This window comes from Coenobita brevimanus, chromosome 91 (genome assembly GCF_032717465.1).
Source record: "Coenobita brevimanus isolate Jiangsu-jjx chromosome 91, ASM3271746v2, whole genome shotgun sequence".
Lineage (NCBI taxonomy): Eukaryota > Metazoa > Arthropoda > Malacostraca > Decapoda > Coenobitidae > Coenobita > Coenobita brevimanus.
The window spans coordinates 36873619-36886450 of NC_137044.1; the positions used below are offsets into that span (position 1 = coordinate 36873619).

Here is a 12832-nt window from a genome sequence, read left to right on the forward strand (position 1 = left end):
TGCCTCCACACCTTAATCACTTAAGTTGGATTACTCCTGGCAGCATCCTCTTGCTGGACCCCAGGTGTTCATGAGACAGGATGGGAGTAGTGGTAGCTGATTCATGAAAGGGCGGTGCTCTCCCAAACTCCGCCACTTAGACCTTGCCAATATATTGCAGGGAGATAGGAAGCTCGCTCTCTTTCTCCTCCTCTGGCTAAGACCAATCGTCATGTAGAGGTGATCTAAGACTTCACTAAGTTAAGGCCACTTAGTATGTAAGTACCTACTTGCCCCTTGTATGTATCTTGTCCCTTCACTTGCATTAGGATAGTACAGTATCTCGGGTTGTGCATCTTGTCTGTGTACCTTGTTGTGTACCTTGCTGTGTATCCTATTAGTGTGCCAGTAACCTGTTTGTGCACCAGAGTCTTGTTTGTATACCTTGTTTATGTGCCTGTTATGTGCACCTGTTGTATGTATCACTCAGAACTCGCACCTTGGGTTGTATAATTATTTCATGTAAATATTGGAACCTGTAGCCTAAGTCAGATGTGCAGTAAATTAAGGATTTTACTACTGAGTGTTTCACACACTTAATTAACTGAAATAGCTGCACCCCCATTCCCACAGTCAGATAGACCGGGTCGGTAGTTGCAAATTCGCAGCACAGTATTGTGATACCAGTTCTAATATATGGATGTGAAGTTAGGACCTTGTTGGAAGGACACAAGTCAAGAGTGAGAGCAGTGGAAATGGATTATTTGAGAGGCGCATGTGGAGTTACATGGAGAGAGAGAGAGAGACTGACAAAGAAGGAAGTGAAGGAGTGCTGTGGTGTGGATGTGGATGTGATAGAAAGCCTTATGAGAAATAAACTGAGGTGGTTTGGCCATGTGGAGAAGATGGGGAGTGAGAGACCAACTAGGAGAGTGTATGCGAGTGAGGTGGAGAGGGAAAGGGGAGGGGGAGGACGAGGATGAGATGGAGGGATGGAGTGGAGAGGTATATGAAAGCGAGGGGTGTGAGGTGGGAGCAAGGCAGTGAAGTGGCATTGGACAGGGGGACATGGAGGCGATTTGTTTGTGGCCACCCCTTACGGGATTAAGGCGTCTGGCAATAGATACAGTAAATAAAAAGGTAGTTTTTTTTTTTTTTAAGAATATGGTGCTTAATTTTGAGAGAATCCACTCAAGTAACAGGTATTACTTGTCCACTAGATATCTAACAATTTGAGAAGGTGAATGTAGCCTTATTGCCATGAGAGGTAATCCCATTTTTAGTACCTGTCTAGATATTTTTTTCGTCTTTCATTAATATGGTGGTAAATTTAAGAAGCGCCATTTAGGCAGCATGATTATATGACTTTTCTACACTCTTTCTAAGATAAGTGTATCTAGATTTTCTTTAAGTCCAATATATTCGAGATCACGGTGTTTTGGTGCAAAACATAGCATTTTTTGTTTATTTGGTTATCATAGGAATATAATGTAAAATTTTTTAAAGATGTCATTTAGGTATCACATATTACATTTTGGTAAACTTTCCAATGATATGCCTAGATCACCTGAGGTTTAAGTCTCCAAAACAGCACACTTTTGGCCCTTTTGTGGTACTGACTTACTTCACTTGCTCGCTTGCACGAACAAAAATACAGAAACATGAAACATAATACAATTAAAATGATACGGGTCAGTTAGTTCTCTTTAAAAAAAGGAATCCAAATATTACAGAGTAGCTGGTCAACGAACTGGTGTGAGTCATCAGTGAGGGTTCACAAAAGAATGCAGTCACAAAACTTTCGTAGAATGTAAACTTACATGCAGCCTGAGGATTGCAGACACTTGTGGTGATGACAGCTGAACCAAAAGACCGCTTGGCTGGCCTCTGGACTTGACTCGCAGCTGTAGCCACACCTCATAGGGATTCAGAGGCTGGCCAATGGCTATCTTGGCAAACGATGACGGTCCCAAGGAGGTCGGACTTGTGTGTTCCTTACATTTTAGTCCTGTAAATCCCGGCTGGCATTCACACCGAGGCTCTGTCAGGCCTCCCACACAAGAGCCACGCACACCACAGGACAGTCTGCTTCCACCGCACGCTGTGTCTTGAGGCACACAGCCGGCTTCACTACCGCTGCTATACGCTGGTTCACCCAAATCTACCAGCTGAAGGAAAATAACAGGTGGACATTTAACTCCTTGACCCTGTGGCATAATTTTAACTTCCTACACGCCGTATCCAGACAGTTTTATTCAGATTAAGGATAGCTCTTTAAACTTCTTGATCTGGAGGGATTCGATACAACCTGATTAACGTTTCCAGCACTTGAGGTCCTTCTGAGGTTGAGTAAATAATGTGCTAGTAAAATGATCAACATGAAAAAAAAAAATGCTTGATCGGGTTGAAAGAGTTAACCATCTCATGGACGGATCAATTCAAATGTTCATTTCCATCAAATTCAACATAAATTTAACAATCTGAGGTGCATCATTAGAGACCGAGAGTGTTAACCATTTCAGTCCGATTGAGTCTTTCTTTATTCCAGTACAGTACCACCAGGACAAATGCCTCGTAGTAAACTAGTTACCTAACCTTTCCAGTTCGTTACTTTTCCCGCATGTTGAGTAAAACGGTGCTGTGGTAGGAAGAAATATATAATTGTGGAAAGGTTAACATCCACCTCCCCACTGGCAACAAGGCCGCAACTGAGTAAAATCGTCTGGTGGAGGCGAAAGTAATATATGAAAATAACAAAAGACGTTCAACCCTTTCGCTCCGATGGCGTATCCTTTTATTTGCTTTCTTTTTACATCCACAGGGCTGTACTAAATTTAAGAAGCACCAATCGTAGTGAAAGTATTGTGCAGTCTATATATCACCCCTCAAGGTCGAATATATTCTCCTCAGCGGGATTAAGTCGTCTGAACATCGCATCAATACCCAAACAATATGTGTATGAACTAGAGTAGTTAAAGTATTCTCATTCACCTCTATCCGAAACGAGTTTAATAAACTCTGGAAAGGCCGGAAGTTGTTAAAGGATTAGTGAATACTGTCGTTAGCCTCCCCAGTGTGATTTTTTTTTTTTTTTTTTTTTACCATAAGCTGAATAGAACCGTCTGTATATGGATTCATGTTGTTAATACTGACGTGTCCATTAACAAAGTTACTACAATGCCGTTTTTGCGTCTCTTGCCATTATAAAACGATGTTATACAACTTACAGGAGACTGAACGAGTAAAGAATTAAGACTTCACGAACTCCTTCACTACGAGGGGACTATCCAGGGAGGATGAAACCCCTAGTTGTACCCTGAGTAAAGTTTAACATATGTCATTGGAGTGAAAGGATTAACTGTAAGGTTTGAGAGAGAGACAGACAGACAGACAGACAGACAGACAGACAGACAGACAGACAGACAGAGACAGAGAGAGATGCAGCCAGTATTTCGGTATCTCAATATATGGGTGGCCCTTCTTACTCTCATAATGTAATTTATGTTTCATTCTTGCTCCCTACAGACAATAAAAATAAGTTCAGAAAAGTTTTCTCAAACACAAGAGTTTGGCTATATCCTTCAATGAATCTGTTCTCTATATGAGATCTCTCTGAAGCTAACTGATCTTATCTATTGGTTGGCAAGATGAAGATGAAAATTATATCATCAGAGAAAAATGATTATATTAGTAATGTGGCCGACTTACATGTATTTAAAACTCACCTCCCCATTCACAATAAGGTGAGAGAGGCAGCCAGTCAACGGTTGGCTCTCTAATGCTGTCGTCCAACCATGGTCTGCTGGGTGTGGCGGTGGATGTGCCAGGCCTCCCAGCTGCAGGGGACCAGACCCACCCCATCTCTCGGGAGTGTTGTGGGTGATCCAGGAAGCTCTTGCCAGGCAGTGACTGTCGATGTTCTCCACCATATCTTCCCACCCTCGCCCACACATGTCCAGCATTAGCGATACTCCCTGGCAAAAATCAAGTTACATCCTAACATAATTATTTGCATAATCACAATCAATGGTAATTTTGTGGTAAGAAAGAAATTGTGCCCATTAACTAACTGCACAGGAGTCACTAACACTTAAATTTCGGCATTCAAACTCTGACAAGGAAACTACACATGGAGGGGCTGTGGACCCTGGGTGGAGCAGCTGCACCGTCCACCCGGGAGTCAAACCTCCTCATATTTCCCTGAACCGAGCCATGCGAAGAACCTTGATTCGATCTTAGCAAGGGGGTTGTCTACCCCTAGGGGCAGCCGCTTCCATGGACAGTGTATGTGGTGTGCTACTTCGCCAGGACAGCCATATAGAAGTACTTACTTATCGTCGACTGATTTTCTCGAATAGACAGACCGGAGCTGGGCAAAAACAGTAACTACAATAACAAAAACTTTGTCACTGAGATAATCCTCCGTGCCCTTGGTGAGCAATGACACCAACTTCTGAAGTTTCAGCAGCTAATCTTCTGAATATGCTGCTCAGGAAGATGTTATAAGCTATATTTGAATTTGTTTTTAGATTGATGCTGTACGCTCAGTAAGATGTTATAAACTATGAATTTGTTTTAGATGGGTGCTGTATGCATCATAGTTAATCCGATATAATGTCCAAAGTTTTGGACGAGTCAAAAATAAAAAGACCACTGCTATTTGTAAGAAATGGGAAGGGCATGCTGATATATGAGTAAGTAAATTAGTTCTTAGGCGAGCGTCTACCCTAGTTTAGCCGTAAAGAGAGGAAAATATCGCATTTGTAATTGAAACAGCATATGATAAACGCTGGAATGCTCAGAAGCAGAAAATCTTAACGAGCTTAACATTTTTCGAATAGAGTTTCTGTGAACTCAAACTCCTTCCATGAAATAGGGAAAACAAGGGCACTGTTTAATGTAATTTATAATATATATATATATATATATATATATATATATATATATATATATATATATATATATATATATATATATATATATATATATATACATATATATATATATATATATATATATATATATATATATAATATATATATATATATATATATATATATGTAGCCCATTGTGACAGTCAGCTTCCGGAATGCTGATAAAAAGTTAGATCAGAAGTGGACGTCACTATCATGGGCAAAAAGCACGGCAAAAACAAACGACATGGTACGGATAGCGACATGGAATGGAAGGAGTGCAAATGATGAGGTGAAAGAAATTGTCCAGGTGCTTGAGGGTGCGAACGTGGATGTATGTGGATTAACTGAAACTAATGGTGAAGTGAGAGCGTCATAGAATGGGAGTATGGATGGAGTATATGCGTGGGAGTAGATGAGAATGAGAGGGCAAAAGGAGTGTGTATTGTTGTGAGTAACAGATGGAAGGAGAAAATAAGAGAGTATGGATCATTTGGCTCAAGGACTGTGTGGGTAAGATTAAAAGTTGGACTATAAATGTGGGCGATTGTATGCGTGTATGCGCCAACGCAAGATCGTGCAAGCAGAGTGAGAAAAGAGTTCTGGACAAATGTGGATGCGCGCACAGAAGAGTTTGAAAGGAATGAGAAGGCGTTTTTGATTGGAGATATCAATAGAAAAGTAGGGAATGTGAAGGTGGATGGAGTAGTTGGTGAGTGGGGTGTGCCTGCAGAGATGGATGAGAATGGCAGTGTTTCAGTGGATATTTGCGCCGGGAAGGGATTCGTGATAGCTACTACCCTCTTCGGACACAAAATGATCCATAGGTATATGTGGTGAATGATGAGAAGAGTGGGTGGTGAAATGAATGAAAGGAAGGCAATGATTGATTACGTGTGTGTGGATGAAAGGATGAGAAGGTTTGTAATGGATACAAGAGCATATACAGGTTGGGGGAGTGGACTTTCTGACCACTGCTTGTTGGTGGGCAGAATAAAAGTCCAAATGAAACAAAGAAATAGAGGAAGGGAAGGACAGGAGGAAGTAGTTCATACAAGAAGGATGGAAAAGTTACAAGAGGAAGGAAAAAAGGCAGCATATAGGAGGGAAGTGGAGGAGCGACTGGGCAAATATAGACTGGAGCAGATGGAGGACGTGGAAAGTGTGTGTAAGATATTCACGGAAGAAATCTGTGCAGCATGTGAGGTAGTGTGTGGGCTGAAGAGAAGACGAAAGGGCGGGCAGAGAACAGCATGGTGGACTGAAGAGTTGAGAGAGGCTGTAGCACAAAAGAAGAAAGCATATAGTGAGTGGATGAAAAACAGGGGTGTGGAAGAAGATGAGGGACAGAAGAGAGAGTTTTATTTTGAGAGGAAGAGAGAGGTGAAATGATTGGTAAGAGAAAGTAAGAAGACGGTGGATAAGGAATTTGGAAGGAATTTGAGTGTAAAGCAGAGGGAATGTAAGAAAATGTTCTGAAGGGGGAAAAAAAGGTTCGACAGGGTGTCAAAGGAGTTACTTGGGGAGTGAAGGATAAAAATGGTAGATTACTAGTGGAGAAGGGAGAAAAAAGTGAGCAGATGGAGAAAATACTTTAAGGAATTGTTGAACATAGAGAATGAAAGTAATGCAAGTATAAGTGGCTGGGGAATGGCTGGGAGAAGGAGGGATCTGAGAAGACAGGAAGAAATCAGTAGGATGGAAGTTGTGGAAGCAAAGAAAAAAGTCAAAATGGGGAAAGCCCCAGGAATTGATGGAGTGTGTGCTGAAGGCTGAAGCATGGGGGAGAGATAGTAGTAGAATGGATGTGGAAGATGTGCAGGTTGGCCTGGGAGGAAGGTAGAGACCCGGAGGATTGGAAGTCAGGCATAACTATTCCTTTGTACAAAGGAAAAAGGGAAAAAGAAGTGTGTGGTAATCATAGGGGCATTTGACTTCTTAATGTAATAGGAAAAGTATATGGTAGGATACTTACTGACAGAGTTAGGGAAATAACAAAGGAATTAGTTGGAGAAGGACAGGGGGTTTTTAGGAAGGGAAGGGGTGGTGTAGATCAGATATTCATTCTTAGATCATTAGTGGAAAAGTTGTAGAAAAGGGAGAGGAGTTGTGGGCGGCCTTTATGGATTTGGAGAAAGCATATGACACGGTGAATAGACAGGGATTGTGGAAAGTATTAAGAATATATGGAGTAGATGGTAAGTTGTTCAAGGCAGTGAAGAGTATGTATGAGGGTGCTAGGAATGCAGTGCTTGTGGATTGTGAACTGAGAGAATTTTTGTATTTGAAGGCTGGATTGAAACAACGATGTGTCATGTCTCCATGGTTGTTCAATCTGTATATGGATGGGGTTATAAAAGAGATACAAGGTAGGGCAGTGGATATTGGAGCGGCGCTAGTGAGAGAGGACAGTCATTGGAAACTCCTGTGCTGTTGTTTGCAGTTGATACTGTGTTGTTAAGTGAAGACAAAGGGGAGCTGCAAGGCTCCATGGATGAGTTTGGGAGTGTGGGTAAGAAATGGAATCTAAAGGTGAATGTGGGGAAGTGTAAAATTATGGTCTTCGAGAGAGGTGAAGTCAGTGAATGTGCAATGAGGTTGGATGAGCAGGAAATGGAAAATGTGATTGCATTTAAGTTCTTGGGTAGTGTGATGAGTAAGGATGGAAGTTTAGTGGGTGAAGTGCTTGAAAGGGTAAAACAGGGAAGAAAGGTTGCTTGTTTCTTGAAAGCAGTGATAAGAAACGGGGAAGTGAGCATGGAAGTGAAAAGGCTACTACATGACAGTACTGGATGGAATTGAAGCTTGGACCTTGTTAGAGGGACAGAAGTCAAGAATGAGAGCAGTGGCAATGAGTTATTTGAGAGGAGCCTGTGGAGTCAGTTGGAGAGACAGACTGAAAAAATGAGGAAGTGAAGGAGTGCTGTGATGTGGATATGGATGTAACAGGAGAAACACACTGAAGTGGTTTGGCCATGTGGAGAGGATGGAGAGTGAGAGACTGACGAGGGGAGTGTATGTGAGTGAGGTGGGGGGGAGTGTAGAGGAAGAGGGAGCCCAAGGATGAGATGAAGAGATGGAGTGGAAAGGTGTATGAGAGAGGGGGTGTGAGTTGGGAGCAGGGCAATGAAATGGCGGGGGACAGGGAGACATGGAGGCTATTTGTTTGTGGCCACCCCTTACGGGATTATGGCGTGTGGCAATAGATAGATAGATATATTATATATACATATATATATATATATATATATATATATATATATATATATATATATATATATATATATACAAAATTACCACAGGAGAAATGAAAGGAGCGACAGTACTTTCGAATATTACATCTTCAGAGTGAGACAGAAACGTAAAGGGTTGAGATCTTTTATGCACACCCGCAGAAGGAAGTGGCACACAAAACAAAGGATGACCTGAATTTTTACCTGCGGCTCAATTTATGGTCACCTGCAGCAGGGAGTGGCACACAACAAAGGATGACCTGAATCTAATAATGGGTGATGCACAAACAATAGGTACCTTTCTTTTTTCTTCCTTAAGTTCTAGAGAATTAATACTAGGTGTGTCCCACACAGGTGTGACTACACTACCAGGAGATGACAGGGAACAATCAGTTGTTAGTCTGGGGGATACTGCTCACTCTGTCTGAAGATGTAATATATGAAAGAACTCACTGTCGCTCCTCTCATTAAGGTTGCTAGTGAATCGAAAGGAAACCCCAAGGGTTTTTATCAAATGTACCGTGCGAAATATAAGGACAGGACCACTCAGAACAGAATCAGGTGACATTACCAGTGAAGATAAAGAAATGTGCTCCGTCCTAAATAATTATTTCATATCAGAATTCACCAAGGAAATTCTAGAGCTGGTTCCTCAAGCAGCAAATATTGACGATGAGAATTTGGAAAATATTCTTAGTAAAATAACCATTAGTAAGGAGGATGTACTGAATGAAATTAAAAAGTTAAAACCTCAAAAATCGCCAGGTCCGGACGATATATATGCAAAAATTATAAAAGAAACCAAAGAAGAATTATGTCAGCCACTTTCAACATTATTTAATGACTCTTTAAGTTCAGGAGAAGTTCCAGAGGTGTGGAAGACCGCAAACGTAGTGCCCATCTTTAAAAAGGGTGATAAATCAGCTGCGTCGAATTATCGTCCGATAAGTCTAAGGTCAACAGTAGGAAAAATGTTAGAGTCAATTTTGGCAAATAAGATTAGAGAACACTTAGAAAGATTTAATCTTATAAACGAAAGTCAGCACGGATTCAGGCAAGGACGATCCTGCCTCACAAACTTGTTGTCATTCTTCTCAGAGCTCTATGAGGCAGTAGATAGCGATAAAGCTTACGATGTTATTTATCTGGACTTTAGTAAACCTTTTGATAGGGTCCCACACGAAAGGTTAGTTAGAAAGGTTGAGCACACGGTATAGACGGCGATATCTTAAAATGGATAGAATCCTGGCTGAAAGGACGAAAGCAGAGAGTATTAATAAATGGAACTAAGTCGGATTGGGGATTAGTAACTAGCGGTGTACCACAGGGTTCAGTACTCGGTCCCTTATTATTTATTATATATATAAATGATCTAGACTTAGGAGTCAATAGCAGCATCAGCAAATTTGCCGACGTTACGAAAATAGGGCGTATCATTAACTTGACTGACGATTGCCATAACTTACAAAAAGACCTCGATACAATGTCCAAATGGTCTAAAACCTGGCAAATGGAATTTAACGTTGAAAAATGTAAAGTACTTAACGAAGGCAAGACCACTGGAGACACAAAATACAGTTTAGATAACAAAGAAATTAGCAAATCGGAATGCGAGAGAGATCTAGGAGTTAAGGTTAGTAACGACCTTAAACCAAGGCAACAGTGTATTGATGCAAGAAACAAAGCAAATTGGGTCCTAGGATTTATTTCGAGAAGCGTGAGCAATAGATCATCAAAAGTAATACTGCAACTTTATCTAGCCTTAGTAAGGCCACATTTAGACTGCACAGTACAATTTTTTGGTCAGTACTATAGAATGGATATTAATTCGTTAGAAAATGTACAGAGAAGAATGACAAAAATGATACATGACGTCCGGAACCTGTCTTATGAAGACAGACTGAAAAGACTAAGTCTGCATTCGCTAGAGTAGTGGATGAAGGGTATAAATAAGGGAGATATTAGCAAGGTACTTGAAGTGAGCATACAGGATAGAACTAGAAATAATGGTTTCAAACTAGAAAAATTCCGTTTCAATAAGGAAATAGGTAGAAATTGGTGTGGTAATAGAGTAGTAGACGAATAGAATAAGCTACTTAGTAAAGTAGTTGCTGCCTCTTCCATTGAGAGTTTCAAGCATAGGCTAGATAAGCATATGACAAATAAGGGGTGGATATAGAAAAAAGAAAATCTTATAACCAATACTAATTCATAGTTTTTCCTTTACAGGTTACACTGTGATAGTCTCTATTCTCCTTTCACACTTTTCTGTAAAATGTCCACGCCAGTTTTTCTATACTGCGTGGTGTTCTTTTTGACTTTTTCCTGCCGGCTTCGGCTGGAAGGTTTGGAGGGCGGGGGAGAACCTTCTTTGCTATCCTTATCTCATTCTAGTAGTTCAGTTACTCTTCTAGGAGCTGCCTAGCATGGGCAAACCGGCCTACTGCAGTTATCCTCTCTTCTTATGTTATTATGTTCTTATATTCCTGTGGTTATTTTGCATAAATATCTTCACGGTGAAGTGAAGTCTCTGCATTATATATATATATATATATATATATATATATATATATATATATATATATATATATATATATATATATATATATATATATATATATATATATATATATATATATATATAATAAATTTTGGGAGTGTTCACCCGGCCACTTACTGCATTGGCGGACACAAGGGATGCTGTGGTTGAACCAGTGTCGCTTACTGTAAAGTATGCTTGCACCCGGTCGGCTTGCGCGGACCGATTACACTTAGTTCACAGACTACACACACATCCAAAGCCACCCCAATACTACAATTACACTTACAAGCACTTCTCACCCTACAGTATATACAATCTCTACCAGACAGCCTAAGCCACTTGGTAGAGATACATTGACCATATCGTCCCGACTTCGGTCGGGATAGGCCGGTCCTGCAATGGATACTCAAACGGCTGATGATCATGATGATATATACTGAATATATATATATATATATATATATATATATATATATATATATATATATATATATATATATATATATATATATATATATATATACACACACAAATTCAAAAGAAAGGAATCCTAGGAAGGCTGTCCCACTTCTCCAAAAGGGGCTTGAAGTTACTGGCAGTGTTATCACCATAATCCCTAAGTCATTCTTCCTCACTTTACCTTCTCTTCTCTTTGCTATCCTCTCCCACCTCTCATTATCTAACCTGTAATCCTGCTACTTCTCTTCTACCCTCCCTGCTCCCCTCGTGTCCCTGCTTCCCTCTCCGTTTTTCTCATCCTCACCCCACTCTATAAACAGGCACATATTCTCGTTTTACCTGAGGCAAGCTAAGAGTCACTAAATTCTCCCAAATAACCTCAGGGTGTTGTGAAGACAGGGGAACCTTCATATGCCTAACATCAAAAACTCTCAGAAAACGTTGATATAATGGAGTGTCAACATATCTGTGAATCTCTACACCGCTCTCTCTCTCTCTCTCTCTCTCTCTCTCTCTCTCTCTCTCTCTCTCTCTCTCTCTCTCTCTCTCTCTCTCTCTCTCTCTCTCTCTCTCTCATGCAATATAAACACCCTAAAAAAAAAGAAATAATTCTGGCAGGAAAAATAAATTACAACAAAGTGCTATCAGAGAGGGCAACAATCGCGTGTGACAAGTGGTGTATGGCTGAACCTATGACAATGTCCTGTGACCTTCCACATTGATCTTTTGTCCAAAAACTCGATCCACGTCTGACGCTTATCCCTGTCACAAAGCTTGATAATAATTTGTTTAAGTATTTAAGTTCACCATCCCTCCCCCATTCCCCCCCCTTTTTTTTTTTATCTTGCACTTATTGTTTTCAAAACAAAAACAGATCATTCTCGGGTGATCTTCAACGCTACCATCAAGCCTTGGCCGAATCGGAAAAAAAAAAAATGTTTGAGAAACAAGGCCTAACCTTTGATTATACCATTTGATTGTCACCTTTGGACGACTGTTTGCAAAATTATATTATTCATCCCTTCCTTTCTCTTAGCAACTCCACCCTGTTTGGTCAGAATCGGAGGGGAACTCTTTCAGTTGACGTTGCCCTCGTCCTATGACCTATCAGCATCTTCAGACGCCTCAATCCCGTACGGGGTGGCCACAAACAAATCTTCTCCACGTCGCCCTGTCCCCCACCATTTCACTGCCCTGCTCCCAACTCACACCCCTCACTCTCATATACCTCTCCAATCCATCCCTCCATCTCATCTTCGGCCTCCCCCTTTCTCTCCCCCCCCCTCCACTTCACTCGCATACACTCTCCTCGTCAGTCTCTTATCCTCCATCCTCTCCACATGGCCAAACCACCCCAGTGTGTTCCTCCTAACGCTTCCTATCACATCCACATCCACACCACAACGCTCCTTTATTTCCTCATTTGTCAGCCTGTCTCTCCTTGTGACTCCACAGGCTCCTCTTAAATAACTCATTTCCACTGCTTTCACTCTTGACTTGTGTCCTTCCAACAACGTCCAAGCTTCACCTCCATACGTTAGAGATGGAATCACAATACTTTCAGGTAATAACTTTTTCACTTTCATGCTCACTTCCCTGTTTCTTTTTACTGCTTTCAAGGAACCAGCAACCTTTCTTCCTTGTTGTACCCTTTCAAGCACTTCACTCTCCAAATTTCCATCCCTACTCATTACATGACCCAAGTA

General features: G+C 41.0%; 1 protein-coding gene across 1 annotated transcript in view; it reads right to left on the reverse strand.

Annotated features, from left to right (window-relative positions):
- The window catches only part of LOC145411964 (putative neural-cadherin 2), a 452962-nt gene that overhangs the window by 100383 nt on the left and 339747 nt on the right, over window positions 1-12832 (reverse strand). The window contains exons 22-23 of the mRNA XM_080281935.1: window positions 3705-3953; window positions 1800-2147 (exon numbers count right to left, since the gene is read on the reverse strand). Of these exons, the coding sequence (XP_080138061.1) occupies window positions 1800-2147; window positions 3705-3953 (597 nt within the window). The remainder of the gene's footprint in view (window positions 1-1799; window positions 2148-3704; window positions 3954-12832) is intronic.